Raw genomic sequence first — 19,165 nt, 5'->3', positions numbered from 1 at the left:
TAACTGGTTCTACAAATCAGACTAGTACTCAAAATATCAAGTTGGAGTCGGACCTCTTCTTCTTTTTGTAGCTGAGAGCGAAGGTGCACGTTGCATCATGGGAAATGAAGTATTTTTTTCTACAAAAACGTTACACAAAAACTTCTCGACTTCCACTTTCATTGTAGTGAACGATCAGTTAAACTAAAAATGTATTTAATTATAACCTTAACTGAAGTTACAGAGAATATTTAACCGCGGACAGTTTAAGAGCAAGAAAGCATCAAGCTAGCTAATATTAGGCTAACCAGGAAGTTCAAACTGTGTCATGTGATGTAAAAAATGGCTGCAGTGCAGTGGTAAGATATTCTTACTGTGTTTGCAATTTGGTAATATTCTACGAATGTTCAGAAGATAAATATAGTTAAAATACGTGTGTCGCTCGTTTTATGGCAAAGAAATATGGTTTTGGCAGGTTTCTAAGATAACTTGAAGGGTGTTTTTGCTGCTAAAGCTTTGTCTTTGAATCAAGTATCCTAATAAATGATTTAATTGTTCGTTTGCATCCAGGTATTGTCAAGTTATTCATGGTTTTACCAAAGCACAGCCATAAAGGCTAAAACAAGGAGAAGAAGAAGTGAAGAAATTTGGTTTCTTGAATAACAGAAAATTATTTCAAAATAAAACCTGGATTATTCTACGTGTATCTGCAAACGTTGTCTGAATACACTGGCACGTGTGTTTTTTTATAGTTTTCAGATGTTTTAGGCCCAGTTAAACAGTAACTAATGACCGTTAGCATTTCCTCTTTATTTTTGCACCAAGTACTGCAGCAATTAATGTTGTGATTTCCTGCACATATGGCAATAAAACCATTCAAATTCATGTCAGCTCATATATTTTTTATGGGAATTTAGCAGCTTTTTTGTGTGTTTGTGAATGAACAACTCTTTTTCCCATCTCAGGTATTCCCGTGGTCGTAACTATGATGCAGAGCTGCAGATGTGTCGCCCTGAGGCGATGCCGGTTGAATTCGGAGACTATCACCCCCTTAAGCCCATCATGGTATCGACACACGCACAGCCATAAATCTGGTCATGTTGCAGCAGTTAACTTGAGACTGAATTTCAGATTCACTCTGCCTTTTTTCATCCAGGTCACAGACACAAAAACCAGCCGTGGAACCCGCAAAGGCAGCACGTCATCCTCTTCGTCATCCTCCTCATCAGCCCCTCCGGATCCCCTCAGCTCCATGCTGGATGGGACCGATCCCCTGTCCTTGTTCGCTGCAGCTTCGGCTACAGAGACTTCAACCATGTCACACAGCAGCTTCACAGGGGTCAGTTCACTCTGCAGCTAGTTTTGAAGGCAAAAGTTGATCTAGGCAAAAAAAAATGTATTTAAGCTGGGAGTGAAACAAAACACTTTGATTCCAGGACCATGGGAGGAAGAGAAAAGAGAAGCAAGAGGAGACCATGGGACCAGATTTTGAACCCTGGTCATCAAAGAGAGGAGAAATCTTGGCCAGGTTCACCACAACTGAAAAACTCTCCATAGTAAGATCACTTCTTATTTGAGTGCTTTTAGCGTCACACCCAAAGCAGTTTGACTTTTATTTCATATCAACCCAGTTGAGAATACCTAAACTGATCCATAACAGTAAAATGTGTCCTGACATTCAGACACTTAAAATGACTTTCTCCCAGATTTTTGATGCAAACGTGTAAGAAAAAAAACAAAAGACAAATCTAACTGGTTTTAAAGGAACCAGATTATTCTATTTTAAACCTTTGAGAACAAAGGTAGGCACAGTATAAGAATAGGAATACCTTTATTTATCCCTCAGTGAGGAAACTGCGTTTTTGCAACAGCTCAAGGACAGAGGGTAGCAGCAGTTGCATGAAAACTATCACACGAGAGTATAAATGTAAATTAAGATAATCAAGATACAGTGGTGTGAAAAGCTATTTGCCCCCTTCCTGATTTCTTATTCTTTTGCATGTTTGTCACACAAAATGTTTCTGATCATCAAACACATTTAACCGTTAGTCAAAGATAACACAAGTAAACACAAAATGCAGTTTTGAAATGATGGTTTTTATTATTTAGGGAGAGAACAAAATCCAAACCTACATTGCCCTGTGTGAAAAAGTAATTGTCCCCTGAACCTAATAACTGGTTGGGCCTCCCTTAGCAGCAACAACTGCAATCAAGCGTTGGTGATAACTTGCTACGAGTCTTTTACAGCGCTCTGGAGGAATTTTGGCCCACTCATCTTTGCAGAATTGTTGTAATTCAGCTTTATTTGAGGGTTTTCTAGCATGAACCGCCTTTTTAAGGTCATGCCATAGCATCTTAATAGGATTCAGGTCAGGACTTTGACTAGGCCACTCCAAAGTCTTCATTTTGTTGTTCTTCAGCCATTCAGAGTTGGATTTGCTGGTGTGTTTTGGGTCATTGTCCTGCTGCAGCACCCAAGATGGCTTCAGCTTTAGTTGACCAACAGATGGCCGGATATTCTCCTTCAGGATGTTTTGGTAGACAGTAGAATTTATGGTTCCATCTATCACAGCAAGCCTTCCAGTTCCTGAAGCAGCAAAACGACCCCAGACCATCACACTACCACCACCATATTTTACTGTTGGTATGATGATCTTTGTCTGAAATGCTGAGTTACTTCTACGCCAGATGTAACGGGACATTTGCCTTCCAAAAAGTTCAACTTTTGTCTCAGTTCACAAGGTATTTTCCCAAAAGTCTCGGCAATCATTGAGATGTTTCTTAGCAAAACTGAGACGAGCCCTAATGTTCAGTGGTTTGCGTGTAGGAAATCTGCCATGCAGGCTATTTTTGCCCAATCTCTTTCTTATGGTGGAGTCGTGAACACTGACCTTAATTGAGGCAAGTGAGGCCTGCAGTTCTTTAGAAGTTGTCCTGGGGTCTTTTGTGACTTCTAGGATGAGTTGTCTCTGCGCTCTTGGGGTAATTTTGGTCAGCCGCCCACTCCTGGGAAGGTTCACCATTGTTCCATGTTGTTGCCATTTGTGGATAATGGCTCTCACTGTGGTTCGCTGGAGTCTCAAAGCTTTAGAAATGGTTTTATAACCAGACTGATGGATCTCAATTACTTTTGTTCTCATTTGTTCTTGAATTTCTTTGGATCTTGGCATGATGTCTAGCTTTTGAGGTGCTTTTGGTCTACTTCTCTGTGTCAGGCAGCTCATATTTAAGTGATTTCTTGATTGACACGGGTGCGGCAGTAATCAGGCTTGGGGGTGGCTACAGAAATTGAACTCAGTTGGGTTATTTTTTAACAAGGGGGCAATTACTTTTTCACACAGGGCAATGTAGGTTTGGATTTTGTTCTCTCCCTAAATAATAAAAACCATCATTTCAAAACTGTATTTTGTGTTTACTTGTGTTATCTTTGGCTATTGGTTAAATGTGTTTGATGATCAGAAACATTTTGTGTGACAAACATGCAAAAGAATAAGAAATCAGGAAGGGGGCAAAAACCTTAGGCCGCAGCTTGATTATCGACTTTGTTGTTGTTTCATCTGACCTGCGGCCGCATGTCTTGGACACTCGGGTGACGAGAGGGGCGGAGCTGTCAACTGACCACTACCTGGTGGTGAGTTGGCTCAGATGGTGGGGGAGGATGCCGGTCAGACCAGGCAGGCCCAAATGTATCACGAGGGTCTGCTGGGAACATCTGGCACAGTCTCCTGTCAGAAGTAGCTTCAATTCCCACCTCCGACAGAACTTCCAAAATGTTCCAAGGGAGGCGGGGGACACTGAGTCTGAATGGACCCTGTTCCGTGCCTCCATTGTTGAGGCGGCCGACCGGAGCTGTGGTCGCAGGATCGTCGGTGCCTGTCGTGGCGGCAACCCCCGAACCCGCTGGTGGACACCGGCGGTTAGGGAGGCTGTCAAGCTGAAGAAAGAGTCCTATCAGGTCTTTTTGGCCTGTGGGACTCAGCTGACGGGTACCGGCAGTCCAAGCGGAACGCGGCTTGGGTGGTCGCCAAGGCAAAAACCCGGGCATGGGAGGAGTTCAGTGAGACCATGGAGCAAGACTTCTGTACAGCTTCGAGGAGATTCTGGTCCACCATCCGGCGCCTCAGGGGGGGAAAGCAGTGCACTACCAACACTATCTATAGTGGGGACGTGTGCTGCTGACCTCTACTCAGGACGTTGTGGATCGGTGGGCAGAATACTTCGAAGACCTCCTCAATCCCACCAACACGTCTTCCAGTTAGGAAGCAGAGTCTGGGGACTTTGGGTTGGCCTCTCAAATCTCTGGTGCTGAGGTCACTGAGGTGGTTAAAAAGCTCCTCTGTGGCAAGGCTCCAGGGGCGGATGAGATCTGCCCGGAGTTCCTTAAGGCTCTGGATGTTGTGGGGCTGAGTTGGCTGACGCGGCTCTGCAATATCTCGTGGACATCGGGGGCAGTCCCGTTGGACTGGCAGACCGGGGTGGTGGTCCCCTTATTTAAAAAGGGGGACCGCAGGGTGTGTTCTAACTACAGGGGTATCACACTCCTGAGCCTTCTTGGTAAGGTCTATTCAGGGGTTCTGGAGAGGAGGGTCTGTCGGATTGTTGAACCTCAGATTCAGGAGGAGCAATGTGGTTATTGTCCTGGCCGTGGAACACTGGACCAGCTCTATACCCTTAGGGGGATCCTGGAGGGTGCGTGGGAATTTGCCCAGCCATTCTACATGTGTTTTGTGGATTGGGAGAAGGCGTTTGACCGCGTCCCTCTGGGGGCCCTGTGGGGGGTACTCTGGGAGTATGGGGTACCAGGCCCTCTGATATGGGCTGTTAGGTCCCTGTTTGACCGGTGTCAGAGCTTGGTCCGCATTGCCAGCAGTAAGTCGGGTTCGTTCCCAGTGAGAGTTGGACTCCACCAAGGCTGCTCTTTGTCACCGATTCTGTTCATAACCTTTATGGACAGGATTTCTAGGTGCAGCCAAGGTGTGGAGGGCATCCGTTTTGGTGGCCTGAGGATCAGGTCTCTGCTTTTTGTAGATGATTTGGTCCTGTTGGCGTCATCAGAACGTGATCTTCAACTTTCGCTGGAGCGGTTCACAGCCGAGTGTGAAGCAGCTGGGATGAGAATCAGCTCCTCTAAATCTGAGACCATGGCATTAAATCAGAAAAGGGTAGAATGCCGTCTCCGGGTCAGGGATGAGGTCCTGCCCCAAGTGGAGGAGTTTATGTATCTCGGGGTCTTGTTCACGAGTGAGGGAAAACTGGAGCATGAGATCGATAGGTGGATTGGTGCTGCATCTGCAGTGAAGCGGGCGTTGTACCGGTCTGTCGTGGTGAAGAGAGAGCTGAGCCAGAAGGCAAAGCTCTCGATTTACCTGTCGATCTACGTTCCTACCCTCACCTATGGTCATGAGCTTTGGGTAGTGACCGAAAGAACGAGATCGCGGATACAAGCGGCCGAAATGAGTTTTCTCCGCAGTAGGGATGGGTACCGAATTCGGTACTTTTTAAGGTACCGACCGAATTCCATAGTACCGACCGAGCACCGATTCACGTCATTTCAAACGGTGCCTCGTTTCGGTACCCGTCCTTCATAACGAGAACTTGCCAAGACAGCTGCGCATGCGCAAGAGTGTTATGTCATCGCTCGCTGCGAACCAGTTGTAAACAGAGCAGCATGGTAGAAAGAACGCACGCTAAAGCTTGGGTCCACTTCACTAATTGTGATGGGTAACTGGTAGGGCTGGGGGTAAACGATTATTTTTAAAATGATTATTCTGACGATTATTTTATCGAATAGTCGACTATTCTAATGACTATTTAGAAAATTAATCTAATGATTATTTTTCTATTGCACAATTAACAAAAACCAGAAAATCTCAAATAAATTCCTCAAAAAAATGGATAAATTCTTACTGTAAGAGAATAAACACTACAGGCCTTCCATTTTGTATAACACTGCTTTTATTGTGTTGGTTGATTATGTTCTGGTGACGTGTAGAACTTGGGAGTGCAGGCTGCTGCCTGAGAGGTGGTAGAAGATGGAGTGTCTCCATGCTGCTTTGTTTTGGTCACTTATGTGCGTGAGGCGAGTGGTCTTACGGGTTAAACCAAACTCGGGTGATATTTTACACTAAACCAAAAACCCACAACACTCTAAATGTAATAAAAGGGAGATCTGCACCACAAAAAAGATGAACTCTAAACCAAAACGTAACAGCTTATCCCAACGCAAGAAGCTGTTAGCGAAGATGCTAACAGTAGCTTTACCAACATTAAGTTAAAGTTACCAAGTTTAAATAAACCAAAAACACCCAGCAGCAAACAGACCAGCACGGAGGAGAGACTGCTACCACCAAAACAGCTCTCCTCATGTCTGAAAGAAGCTCCTTAATGAAGAGAGAAGCGCTCCCGGTGATTTTCTACATCTGCGATAGACACGAAGCAGCGCATCTGACCCCGGAAGTTGTTGCCCGTTGCCGGGAGACGAAGGGGCAAAACAGGAAAATAATCTAGTAGTGGACGGACGTTGTTCCGGGTCTTCGGTATTTGGCGGAGATGTTAGTGAAGGCGGAGAAGAGGGCGAACTAGAGGAAAAACAGGCAGATTCTTCCTCTATTTACAAACTCCTGGGGATGCAACAAGTGGGCGCGGTGCGTCGACTTCCGGATCTGACGTCGACAAATTTTTAGAATCGAGTCATCGACTTCGTCGAGGCTTCGCTACAGCCCTAGTAACTGGGTGATGATGAAACCAGCGACAACGATCTAAGTGAGACATCCTCGTCTGCTCCGGTAGGTAAATAAAATGTTTAAGATAATGTTAGCTTGATATGTTAGCTTCCGTTTCGTTAATGGTGCGTTCGCTTTCTCCTCGGAACTCCGATTTTCCGACTGGAACATGAACGCGCTCTAAAGTTTGGCTTCACTTTACTAAAAGCGACGGGTGATTGGGTGAAGATGAAACCAGTGACAACGATCTAAGTGTGAGGCACCATCATTTTAATCTGCTCCAACAGTTAAATAAACTGTTTAAGATAACGTTAGCTTGATATCTTAGCTTCCATTGCCACCGTTGTTATCAGCTAATTATGCCTTCGCTTTCTCCTCGGAAATTCTAACTTCCCAGTAGGAAAAATCAAATGAAAAAAGACTGCAAAAGGAATGAAGATGCACAGTAAATTTAGTTCACAGTAAAGATGTTTGCTTCAGTTTAATTATCAGCTTATAAAACTACAAGGACGATGTTAAAATAAAAACAGTTGAATGTTATTTATCGTGATATTTATCAAATATTGTTATATATTGAGAAAAATATATATTTAATTATAAAAGAGAATTAAAATAATAAACACTCAAAAGTATCGAAAATTGGTACCGTTAAGTACCGGTATCGATTCCTAGGTACCGGGAATTGGTACCGAATCGATTCAAATGTCAAAGGTACCCATCCCTACTCCGCAGAGTGGCTGAGCTCTCCCTTAGAGACAGGGTGAGAAGCTCGGTCATTCGGGAGGGACTCGGAGTAGACCCGCTGCTCCTCCACATTGAGAGGAGCCAGTTGAGATGACTCAGGCATCTGGTCAGGATGCCTCCTGGACGCCTCCCTGGTGAGGTTTTCTGGGCACGTCCAACCGGGAGGAGACCTAAAGGTAGACCCAGGACACGGTGGAGGGACTATGTCTCTCACCTGGCCAGGGAACGCCTTGGGATTCCCCCGGAGGAGCTGGCCCAAGTGGCTGGGGAGAGGGAAGTCTGGGCCTCTCGACTTAGGCTACTGCCCCCGCGACACGACTCCGGATAAGTGGATGAAAATGGATGGATGGTGTTCAAGTCATTTAGAACAAAGAAAAGAGCTGCAGCGAACTCCGCTTCAGACACCATCTTTGTTGTTTATGAGAAATAAATGAGAAATGCAGCCAAAAATGGGTTTGGGGTATTTCTCATGAGGAAACAACAATATTATGTTAAAAAAGCTCCAAAAAGTAGATTTTACCCTACATGCTGCTGTGGTTTGGAAAATAAATACCAACAATGTGTTTTTCCTTCCAGAATCTTTTCATGGGTTCTGATAAAGGTAAGGTCTGTTTTCTGTTTAAACCCATCCTAGATCTTAACAGGCTTTTGTCTGTTTGTTGATTAGCTTTTAAAGTTTTTGCCACAATTAATTTCATATTTTGTCTGAAGGCTGTTTATCATTTGCAGGAAAAGCTCCAAATCCAGGATCATCAGCTGTTTCTGAGAAAGTGCGCAATCGGCTGGAGGAGCTGGATGACCTGGAGGAGGTCCGTTGGTTTCCATGGGAGGTTTTCTCATTTGAAGAATAGAAAGAAACTTCTCTAAAGTAGGAGACCTGGTTGTTTGTGTGTTCAGGGCTCCCAGAGAGAGCTGCTGAACCTCTCCCAGCAGGACTACGCCAACCGGATCGAGGAGCTGAACCAGTCCCTGAAGGAGGCCTGGGCCTCTGATCAGAAAGTCAAAGCCCTGAAGATCGTTATCCAGGTACGCTCTAAAAACGCTCATCCTGGTTCTTTCTTTAGTGAGTGATTTGGGTTCTGTGTTCCAGTGCTCCAAGCTTCTGTCAGACACCGCCGTGATCCAGTTCTACCCCAGCAAGTTCGTCCTCATCACTGACATCCTCGACACCTTTGGTGTGTGTTTTTTCTCCCTTGTTTCGTTCGCTGTAAGAGGAAAAGTTCTGATGGCGTTCTTTCTCATTTGTAGGTCGCCTTGTGTTTGACAGAATCTGGACCATGTGCTCAGATCCAAGACCTCTTCCAGGTGAGGATGCCTAGCTCATCAGTATCTGTAGGTCTTTAGTTTCTCAGCAGCTTCTGGGTTGAGCCAGTCTCCAGTTTGACCGTGGTTGTCTCGTCTCAGACTCCTTTACGGTGGAAGACGTGAACGACACGGCCAAGGAGACATGCCTCAACTGGTTCTTCAAGATCGCCTCCATCAGAGAGCTGCTGCCCAGACTGTATCCGTCAGCACCTGCTGCTCTCATTTACTGGTTTTAATGGTTGCTGGAGGAAAATGACCCATTTTAAAATGATTTCACTGTTAAAACCATCCAGTGAGCTTTTGATTGTCCATCAGACAAGAGAAGATGCCCTCTAGAGAGGATCAGAGGTATTTAAGCCAAATCTGCAGCCTGACGGCAGGAAGATAGTAATCACAAAATATAAATAAATAAAAAAAACACGAAAATTTATATCATCAGCATTTAAGTGTAGTTTAAAATGTTCTCTCACACTTTTACCACGACCGAATAGTCATATGACCTATTTCCTGTTTCTTTTGGGCGCAGCAATTTTTAACAATTCCAATACTCGAACTGCGTCCTACGGTCTTCTGTGAAGTGTACTTGTCAGGAGTGAGGAAGTGCAAAGGAAGGCTTTGAGTGTGCAAATAATTGCCCAATCAAGACAGGGAGCATTGCGTTATCGATCACAACGCATGCCGGGATGCTGATCGTTGTGCTACTTTTTTAAAAGCCAACCATGTGACGGTGTGTAGTTTCCCTGGTGATAGGGGGCAGTAGATACCTCAATCATTGCAAGCAAGCATTATTTTTGTGTTCGAGTAAGACCTTACCAACGGATGGCCATTAGGGTCAAAAAACCCTGGGAGCGCAATCTCCAGCAAATAACAAGAACATCAGATCTCTTTCATCACTTACAACGAGTGAAGAGGTAAATGTGTAAAAGAACGTTTATTAATGCTGAAAGTTGTGTAACCATTTGTTACAAATCAGTACATGCATTATGTCCTCACGGGCTTCCGTAGAAGGAAACATGGCATCCAATATGGCGTCGCCCAGAGACTTTGACCCTCTCCCGTGTATTTTAGACCTGATTATTATAGTTGTATGTTATGAAACCACCAATATTTTTCAACAACTGGGCATCTTTTAATTCATTTACATTTCAATGGATATTTCCAGAGATTAATGGTAAAAACTACACATTGTCACTTTCACTTTCAAACAAACAACCAAACAATTGTTTGAAATAAATTTACATGAATTGCTGCTTGGTCTAAAACATTCAGATGGTCCTAAAATGAACTACTTTCATTTGAAAATACATATTTTCAGAAATGGTACTTGAGCCCTTTCTCCCGCAGCAATGGATTGTGGATAATTATACCCTTGAGAATCTGGACACCCTACGCACTCGCAGCCCTGGCCGGGATTGCGTAATTGAAGGCCGTGTGTGTGGAAGTGTTTTGAGATGAGTATTGGGACTGGGCCATAGAACTACATCATAACGGGTGCATGCACGCTGGATCCGCCTCCAACACCAAAAATAGGAGAGCCATGGATGTCAGAGGTTTGCGACAGAAACTGGGTAGAAGCTCAGCTCAGCTCAGGATGTTCACCCAGAGCACAGTTCACCGTTCTTTTTTATTTTTTTTTAGCTCACCTTTTTTGTTCGTTTTCGAGCGGCTGAGTACATCTCTGGAGTTTTTTTTTATTATGAAGAACTGAAAAATGATGTAATGTAGCATCAGAGACTTGTAAACACTCTCCAGCAGGTCAAAAAGTGGATTTTTAACTATAACACAGACTATTACAAACATAAACCAGCAAAGGTAAAACTGAATTTACACTTTTGAGTGTTGCTTCATCCATCCATCCGCTTACCCACGGTTGGGTCGCGGGGACATCCGTTTAAAGCTGTAACATGCAACTTTTACATATTTTTGAATCATTTTCTTGAGCCTGTATGTGCTAAAATGACCATTTACAAGGTTAATGAAAGGCCACCCAACTCCTATCGTCCCGTGTGGTCAGAATATTCCACTTGCAACTTCAGAATGGCGGGACGACTTAGAAAAAAATGGAGCTGACATACCTGGCGCTGCAGTCTGCTTCCAGCATGTTTCCTAGTGATGAATCGCTACCCAGGTCAGCCTAGAAACGTAGTCCCTTCAGCGTGTCCTGGGGACTCGAGGAGTTAAAAATGTCGAATAGAAATGTTTTACATTGTTATATGTAATTCATTTGTGTTCATAAATGAAGTTTTCTATCAGTAAACTGATGATTTTTTTCACCAATCTCTTATTTAAAAAACAACAACCACTTGATCAGCTGTACCGATGTTTTGTTATGAATCTAAAAGAGTTTCTTTAACATCTGGACTCAGATATGTTGAAACTGCTATCCTTAAGTGCAACCGTTTCCTCAACAAACTGTAAGTTATTCACTCAGCTTTGCTTTGACTGCATTTGAGAACACAAGATGATTATTGTTTTCCTCTCAGAGGCATTCAGGAGACACTCCCTCGGCTGACATCTACGATCAGAGGGATAGGAGATCCACTCGTAGCTGCTTATGCCAGAGCGTATCTCTGTAGGGTTAGTTTTCTTTTTGTTCTTCCCTTCGGACTTTTCTCCCGTCTTCAGGCTATAGCTGACTCTTATTTTGAAATCTAGGTGGGCATGGAGGTGGCCCCCCATCTGAAAGAGTGCTTGAACCAAAACATATTCGACCTGCTCGCCACCTTCCGACAGATCAGTGGAGAAAGTATCCAGAAGCAGCTGGTGGTGCAGAGGGTGGAGGCGCCAGAGTACCTGACTCTCTACTCGCCCGCCATCAACTGGATCCTGCAGTGCATCGCCTACAGAGCTCCAGAGGTCCGCCCTCAGTCTGAGACAGCTGTTACAGCAAATATCAGCTCTAATAACACTGTAATGGTAATCTGACCCTATTCCTGTGTTTCCACCTCAGTCACTTCTCACAGAGATGATGGAGAGGTGCAAAACGCTGGCTAATAAGTGAGTGTTTCATTTAAAACAACATACGTGTGTGTGTGTGTGTGTGTGTGTGTGTGTGTGTGTGTGTGTGTGTGTGTGTGTGTGTGTGTGTGTGTAATAATATTTTTAAATAACAAAAATGTACACTTGCCACGTGAAATATTTAAATCTTCCACCAGAGGGCAGAATCCATGTTTAGGATTAGGTGCATTAGGTGTTTTTTTATTTATTTATTTATTTTATTTTATTTTATTTTTCCAGCCTTAAAACAATAAGCAAATGACAAAAATGTAAAATATTCTGGTGATTTACGGACGTGTTAGATTTACAGTTTGCATTTTAATCTAAGCTGTATGTGAAATTCTCACATCAGTATGTTGTCCTTGAATGCATCCTTTCCAGCGCTTTGCTCCTGAACTCAGTCATGAGGGCGTTCAGGCCAGAGTTTGTTGCAGCCAGAGCAACCGACTTCATCGGCATGATCAAAGACTGTGATGAGTCCGGATTCCCAAAGGTCAGAGGGCACGAGTGAACGTGCATTTTATTACTTCTGCCCCTAGAGGTGTTGCAAACTGTATGGAGGTCGGAAAAATGATGTTTTCATTTATAATTTCTTATTTATTTGAGTTGTTTTTCCCTGCAGCACCTTCTGTTTGGATCTCTGGGTCGCAGTCTGGCCTGTGCAGACCCTCCCGAGTCCGAGAGGCTGACCATCCTGAACGAAGCATGGAAGGTCATCACTAAAGTCCGCAGCCCTCAGGTTTGTTAAACTGAGTTTCCAGTCGGGTGTTTCAGGATTTTACTCATGCATTTCTGTGGCTGTTGGTAGGATTACATCAGCTGTGCAGAGATCTGGGTGGAGTTCACCTGCCGACACTTTTCTGTGAGTTAAACACACTTTTTATTGGAATCAAATGGATTTAAAAATGCCCAACTTTTAAACTATTGTGTCTCTCATGCAGAAACGTGAGGTGAACACTGTTCTGGCTGACATCATCAAACACTTGACTCCAGACCGGGCGTTCGAGGACGCCTACCCCCAGGTTGGCAGGATGAATCTCTGGCTCTCGCTCCTCCCCTTTGTCTCTTCTCTGCATCGACCGTGTTGTTTATCTGTCTTCAGCTGCTGCTAGTCATCAGGAAGATCCTCACCTACTTCCATGACTTCTCAGTCCTCTTCTCTATGGTGAGCAGCTGAGAAAACACAAAAAACAGAGCCTTTCCCTTTATTGTGCTTCTGTAACAAAGTTTTCACTTCCCTGTTCCTCAGGAGCGCTTCCTGCCTTTCCTGGACATGTTCCAGAAGGACAGCGTCAGAGTGGAGGTCTGCAAATCCATCATGGAGGTCTTCATCAAGTACGACACGCTTGCTGAAAGAGTTTTTAGTTTGATTTGCTAAGTTTCTCCTTCTCAACTGGCTTGTTTTGTTCCCTGCAGACATCAGGTGGAGGTCACCAGAGATCCTGTCATCCTCAACGCCATGCTGCACATCTGCAAAACCATGCACGACTCTGTCAAGTACACTTGGAGTTGCAAATGTCCTCTTTGCTTTTCATTGTTGAATTTTTGTTACTTGAACTGTTAATGGCACCTTGTAGCTGGTCTTTAAAAATCCACTTTTGGTCAGATTTGGGTTTTTCTGTACTGCAGCGCTCTGACTCTTGAGGATGAGAAGCGATCTTTGTCCCTGCTGATCATCGGCTTCATCCGCATGGTGAGACCTCATAATTTTATTACTTTCCTTGAACTGAGCAAGTAAAAATCAGCACGTACTCAATCTACTGAAGTCCATACAACGTCCACGTTAAGTTGCTGCTTCCTGCAGTAATATGTAATAAGCTTCAAGAGCAAGTCACCCCCGAATCAACTTGTTTTTTTTTGCTGATAAACCATATAAATGAGTGTGTAATCGTGCTGCAGACACGTTGAGTCAATAATGTGGCACTTTAGTGCATCTTAGTTAAAAATGTAATATTCTGCCTAAAACTGTCAGTGTTGTGACTGCACTGCATTTTAATTCAAATCTGCCATCGCTATTGGCTAAGAGTTAGCTGGTACATTATGATGTCACTATGTCCTTGTGTGTGTGTGTGTGTGTGTGTGTGTGTGTGTGTGTGTGTGTGTTAGTGCCTCTGCCCTCTTGGTCATTTTTCATTTCTTGTTTCTGATTTCTCTTGAGTTTTTCCAACAGGCTGAACATGAAAATAGTCTCCTACACCTATCTCCTGCATTAGCTTCTGATAGAAAATAGCCGGTGAAACTCTAGGATTAGAAAATCCTGACGGATCTACGTCACACTTTCACCTAACATTCATGGACTAACGCATCTTGACTCACGACGGGAAAGGCTGTTGTTGGAAACAGCAGAGAATGTCTCGATTAGCAGAAGCTAACCATTCGCATTAGCAACTCCACCACACAGCAGAACTCCTCCCGGCCTGTGGTATTTGTGGAGATAAAACATCAATGATGCAGAGCAAACAGAGTCAGTGCTTGAGTCATGTTGCTGTTAGCCAATCAGAAGAGAGATGTCCAAATATCAGGAAATAAGACTCCAAATCCTCCCATGTTAAGCTCTCCTCTGATGTTTCCTGAAATGGGCGCATCCCCCCCCCCCCCAACTCACAAGGAATAAGGAATTAATTTCTACTAGAGACCACTGATTAAATGAGTGTCCCACACCTTTAAAGCTCGTGTTTTGTTTCCACACACAGCCTTTTTCTCCATTACCTGTCCAGCTACCTGGTCGATTTGAATAGAAGCATTATCTTTTTGTTTGATTTAACCACTAAATTGGTTGAGTGTAATTAAATGTTTGTTAGAACTATCTTGTGCTGTTGTTCATGAGTGATGGACCAGATGTGGGGTTTGTTTTGGTTCCCAGAGGTGAAGAACTTCCTAGAAACGAGCAGCTAAAGCGAGTTTCCTCCGTACGGGGCTGAGCTTGGTTAGAGCTATAAGTAGAGCCGCGGCTCCTTCTTGATGACAGCAGTCAGCTGAGGAGGTTCAGGCTTCTGATTAGGATGCCTCCTTCTGGTTGCTTGGAAGAGCCGAAGCTAGACCTAGAACTTGCTGAGGTTAAATGTCCCCTATGTCCTGGGGACTCCATGGGATCTGGTCTGGAGGTTACCTTTGCAACACGAGGGGAGGATCAAAGGCAGAAAGTAAATGAATGGAAGAAACTTAGTTCATGAACGTCGGGATAAACTCCTGAGCTTTGTTTCCTCTCAGGTTTCCTTCGGTCGGGACTTTGAGCAGCAGCTGAGCTTCTGTGTGGAGGCCAGAGCCACGTTCTGTAACCTGGAACCTGTTCTGGTGCAGCTCATCCATGTCAGTGCAAGTCTGGAAGGTTGTTTCTCCAGAAGCTCCATGTTTACTGTAACCTTGTTGTCCAGACGGTGAACCAGCTGGCCATGGAGACCAGGAGAGTGATGAGAGGGAATCACTCTCGTAAGACCGCTGCCTTTGTCAGAGTGAGTTCGACACACGTCCTCTGGTCACACCAGGACGTCCGTTATGTAATGGGTTTGTGTCTGTCTCGTCTGCCAGGCGTGTGCTGCCTATAGCTTCATCACCATCCCGTCTCTCAGCAGCATCTTCAGTCGTCTTAACCTCTATCTGCTGTCGGGTCAGGTTGCGTTGGCCAATCAGTGTCTCTCTCAGGGTAAGCACCTGATTTCTACCTTCCATCTCCACGCACTCCCACATCTGTGCACTGCTTCCTCTAAAAACCTCTTATCTCCAGCTGATGCTTTCCTGAAGACAGCAGTTGGTGTTCTCCCAGAGGTTCCTCGTTCCATCAGCGTTGAAGGGAAGTTTCGCTCTTCTGAGAGCTTCCTGCTAGATTTCATCAACAACTTCTTGGCCACGCTGCTAGTTGTGCCGGTAACACTCATCATCCTCAGAAGGAAACCTCTGTTTCTAGTTATTTCTGACCCAGTTGGGATTATGAGAGACGCAATGGGTCCTGTCTTGTCTGATGAGTCCTTTGTCACGTTTCCAGGACCATCCAGAGCACGGGGTGCTCTACTTGGTCCGCGGACTGCTCAACATGGTCCAGGATTACACCTGGGAAGACAACAGCGACGGGAAAGTGCGGGTTTATGTCAGCGCTCTGCCACTGCTGGCTGCCATGAGCCAGGAGACTTATCTCTATTCCATCCCCAAAAGTAACCACACACACACACACACACACACACACACACACACACACACTTCTTATTCATGTAACCACAGTCTAACCAACTGCAGCCCAAAGAATTTAGTAATCAGGATGTAACTTGTTCCTGTAGTGGACTCCAATGAGACTCTGTACGGAGGCGACCCGAAGTTTCTGTCAGAGATCAACAAGCTGTGTGAGACTCTGATCGGACAGATCTTGGACCATCTGAAGGCCCTCGCTCGGGATGAGGTCAGACCACTTCCCGAGACCAGAACGGTTCTGTTTTGGTGTTTGTGCTGCTCGGATCTGCAGTTTCACTCATCTGTTCTCTTGCAGCAGAACGCTCGCCGTCAGAGCACCCTGGCCTTCTCCTTGTTCGGAGTCCTGTTGGCTCACGGAGATCTGAGGAACATCAAGCTGAACCAGCTGGCCATCAACCTGTGGAACCTCAGCCACAAACATGGACACTGTGAGACCAGAGTCTCTGTGAGTTCAGATTGACAGGATCAGGTCATCGTTGGTGTTTTACGCCTCCCAGTTCAAATGTTTCAGATCAACAAACACAGTTTAATATGCATAACATTCAGTTTTCAGTCCTAATTCAGCCACATCGGAGGGTTTTCTAGCATGAACGACCTGTGTAAGGTCAAAGGTCAGACATTCTCCTTCAGGATGTTCTGCTAGAGTGCAGAATTACAGCAAGTTGTCCTGGAGCTTCATTTATAAAATGTAAAATCCTTAACTAATCCCTGCTTAGGAAAAGCAAAAGTGCACGAACCATCAAAATCCTGATGTATGAAACATGGTTGGACACACTTACGCATGTTCCTGTGCAATCGAGTGATGATAAATCCCACCTGTGCGTACCCAGGTGCTCGTGTCTGTTCTGTCAAATTCCATTTCTGTTCTTTTTTAAACACAGGAAAGGTTTCTCTTTACCTTGCTAACGTTTCGTTTGCCGACTGCTAAACATCCTCAGAGCTGACGCTGATGGTGGCGTCACTTCCTACTCCGTTTATCCGCGGGCAGCAGAGGACGTTGTCGCCCTCTGCTGCCCGCTCTCCCCTCTCCGACGATGCAGTCCCATGCGTGGTCCAGCGTGTAAACTCCATCGTCTCTGTTCATGGTCCCACATCCACGTCTCCTTATCTCGATAGCTTCTTTTATCCATCTTTTGTATTTCTGTTGTTCGGTGTTTATGATCCTTGTGTTGTCCCAGTCCATTATATGGTTTTCTCTTGTGCAGTGATCTGTTACGGCTGACCTCTTTATTGTGCTTTCTGCTTCTTCTTTTGCTGCTCTTGTGTGTTTTTGACTTGCCTCTTTCTCGCACTCCTTTCTGTGTTCTATTGTTCGTGTGTTGAGTTGGCGTCCGGTGCCTCCTATGTATGTTTTATTGCAGAGTTTGGTATTTTGTAAACGACTCCACATTTAAGTCCAGCTGGTATCTTGTCTTTTGCACCAACTGTTCTTATATTTAGGAACATTTCCACACACAAGTACAAAATTGTAAATACCACAAAATGCATCATGTGTGTGGAAAGTGCTCTTTAAATAAACCTGACTGGTAATCTGGTTAAAACGTGGGATTTTATAGAGAGAGGGGTAATTAGTTTCTCACATGGTACCTGGTTGGTTATGTAGCTTTTATCACTTAATAATAAAGAAAATCATTTGAAAAACACATGTTGTATTTACTCAGGTTCCCTTTGGCTGATATTAAATGTGTTTGCTGATCTGAAATATTTGTGATTCCAAACAAAAATGTGTGAGGGGGCAAATCCTCTTCCACAGCGCTGTAAATTCACCCCGACTTGTGTCGTCTTTACCAGGTTCGGACTCTGGAGAGCATGAAACTTCAGGCTCGGCAGCCCGACTTGGCTCACCTCTCAGACACGGTCCAACGGCTCACGCTGCAGTCCCGCACCTGAACTTCAGCTAAATGTTCAAAAATACTTCCAGCAGTCAGACTGATGTAAATAAAAACATACAAGATTAAATGTGTCTCTAAACGGAACGTTCTTCACCTTCTAGGAGGTGATTCCATTCATTCCAGCTTTTGTAAATGGCCTGTGTTTGACATGGCACCACCACCCTCCAAGGTGCATTACAACCAAGCCCCAACAATGCAGCTCTAAAATTGGTCCCAACCCGGAAGTACCAGAAATTGCAGTTCCACCCTCATCCGCTGGGGGCTGGTGTCAGAAGCGAGCAAATCCTCATTGACTCCCATGTTAAAAATACCTATTTCACAGCAGAAATAAACATGTTTACAGCCTGGTACCAGAACATGTTTTTTGTCTAAATTATCTAGTTTACACTCATGACAACTCTGAGGGGGGGTGAATTTTTTTCTCACTCTTCTGTTTAAGTGTATTGAAAGCCTAAAATTCTGTATAATTAATGAGCATCAGACCCACGTGACCACAGCCTCAGACCCACGTGACCATAGAGTGGTCCGTGGAAAGGCCTCAGTAGAGCCTCGGTCTCTCCTGGAAACAGCACTATATTTCCAACAGCAGTTAATAAAAGGAAGATGGGGAGTTGCTGTCATTCAATGGCTGTATCCTGAAAAAGCACTTTGTTCGTTATTGCCATTTAGAAGAAAATATTTTAACCTCCTTATTTTAATGAAGCGTTAAAAAAATCCCAATCTTTATTTTAAACATTTTGGGAACATTAATATTGTGGAGGAAAAAGTGGAGGATTTGAAGGAGAAGATGGATCTTGATTAATAAAGTTCAAATACTTTCTTGGAAGAGACACTGCATCTAAATTCTTCTAAACAGTTTGTTTTCTTAAAAGAATGGGAAATTTGCGCCCTCTGCTGGCAACAAACAGCAGTAAGGAATAATGAGAAGATGGGAAATTGCTGCCCTCCGGTGGCTATTTGCTGTAAATGTACCTTTTTCATTTTAGCCATTTAGAATAGAACATTTTAGCCTCCTTGTCCTAACGAAGCTTAAAAATTCTTAATCTTTTTAGTAAACATTTTGGGAATTATAATATTACGAAGGAGGAGGATTTGAAGGAGATGAACCTGTTTTAGTAAAGGTAAAAGACTTCCTTAGTAGAAAGACTATCTAATTTCTTCCAAAGACTGTTTTTTTCCTTTAAAATTTTCATCTCAATGTTGGCAATAAACAGAACAGCATTATATTTCCAATAGCAGTTAATAAAAGGAAGATGGGGAGTTGCTGTCCTTCAATGGCTGTATCCTGAAAAAGCACTTTGGTCGTTATTGCCATTTAGAAGAAAATGTTTTAACCTCCTTATT

At 44.2% G+C, this 19,165-nt stretch overlaps 1 protein-coding gene across 3 annotated transcripts; it reads left to right on the top strand.

The window, feature by feature from the left end:
- Nucleotides 1-234: 234 nt before the first annotated feature.
- On the top strand, nt 235-17,888 carry vps35l (VPS35 endosomal protein sorting factor like). 3 transcript variants are annotated; one of them, XM_015963635.2, is made up of 30 exons: nt 235-338; nt 945-1,044; nt 1,136-1,318; nt 1,416-1,535; nt 8,022-8,046; nt 8,175-8,254; nt 8,343-8,471; nt 8,536-8,620; nt 8,694-8,750; nt 8,850-8,946; nt 11,117-11,164; nt 11,234-11,327; nt 11,406-11,606; nt 11,701-11,747; nt 12,129-12,240; nt 12,370-12,486; nt 12,556-12,609; nt 12,689-12,769; nt 12,850-12,912; nt 12,997-13,082; nt 13,164-13,244; nt 13,377-13,440; nt 14,958-15,056; nt 15,122-15,199; nt 15,276-15,390; nt 15,472-15,611; nt 15,730-15,895; nt 16,019-16,137; nt 16,228-16,374; nt 17,721-17,888. In XM_015963635.2, exons 1-30 carry the CDS (start codon nt 322-324, stop codon nt 17,817-17,819), a joined length of 2,904 nt encoding a protein of 967 aa, XP_015819121.1. In that variant the 5' UTR covers nt 235-321; the 3' UTR covers nt 17,820-17,888. The 3 variants fall into 3 exon arrangements, with proteins under 3 accessions (XP_015819121.1, XP_015819120.1, XP_054605020.1); XM_015963634.2 differs by having other exon boundaries at nt 16,225-16,374; XM_054749045.2 differs by lacking the exons at nt 235-338; nt 945-1,044; nt 1,136-1,318; nt 1,416-1,535 and adding an exon at nt 6,538-6,764 and having other exon boundaries at nt 16,225-16,374.
- The last annotated feature ends 1,277 nt before the right edge of the window (nt 17,889-19,165 follow it).

Source organism: Nothobranchius furzeri, chromosome 16, assembly GCF_043380555.1.
Source record: "Nothobranchius furzeri strain GRZ-AD chromosome 16, NfurGRZ-RIMD1, whole genome shotgun sequence".
In the NCBI taxonomy this organism is placed as follows: Eukaryota; Metazoa; Chordata; class Actinopteri; order Cyprinodontiformes; family Nothobranchiidae; genus Nothobranchius; species Nothobranchius furzeri.
This window is presented reverse-complemented; position numbering and strand designations above follow the sequence as displayed.

Excerpts from the sequence above, each read along its gene's own strand:
- vps35l (XM_015963634.2), top strand. Across the intron at positions 12,770-12,849 it reads TCGAGGACGCCTACCCCCAG|CTGCTGCTAGTCATCAGGAA; the intron begins GTTGGCAGGATG and ends ATCTGTCTTCAG. Across the intron at positions 15,612-15,729 it reads CCACGCTGCTAGTTGTGCCG|GACCATCCAGAGCACGGGGT; the intron begins GTAACACTCATC and ends TCACGTTTCCAG.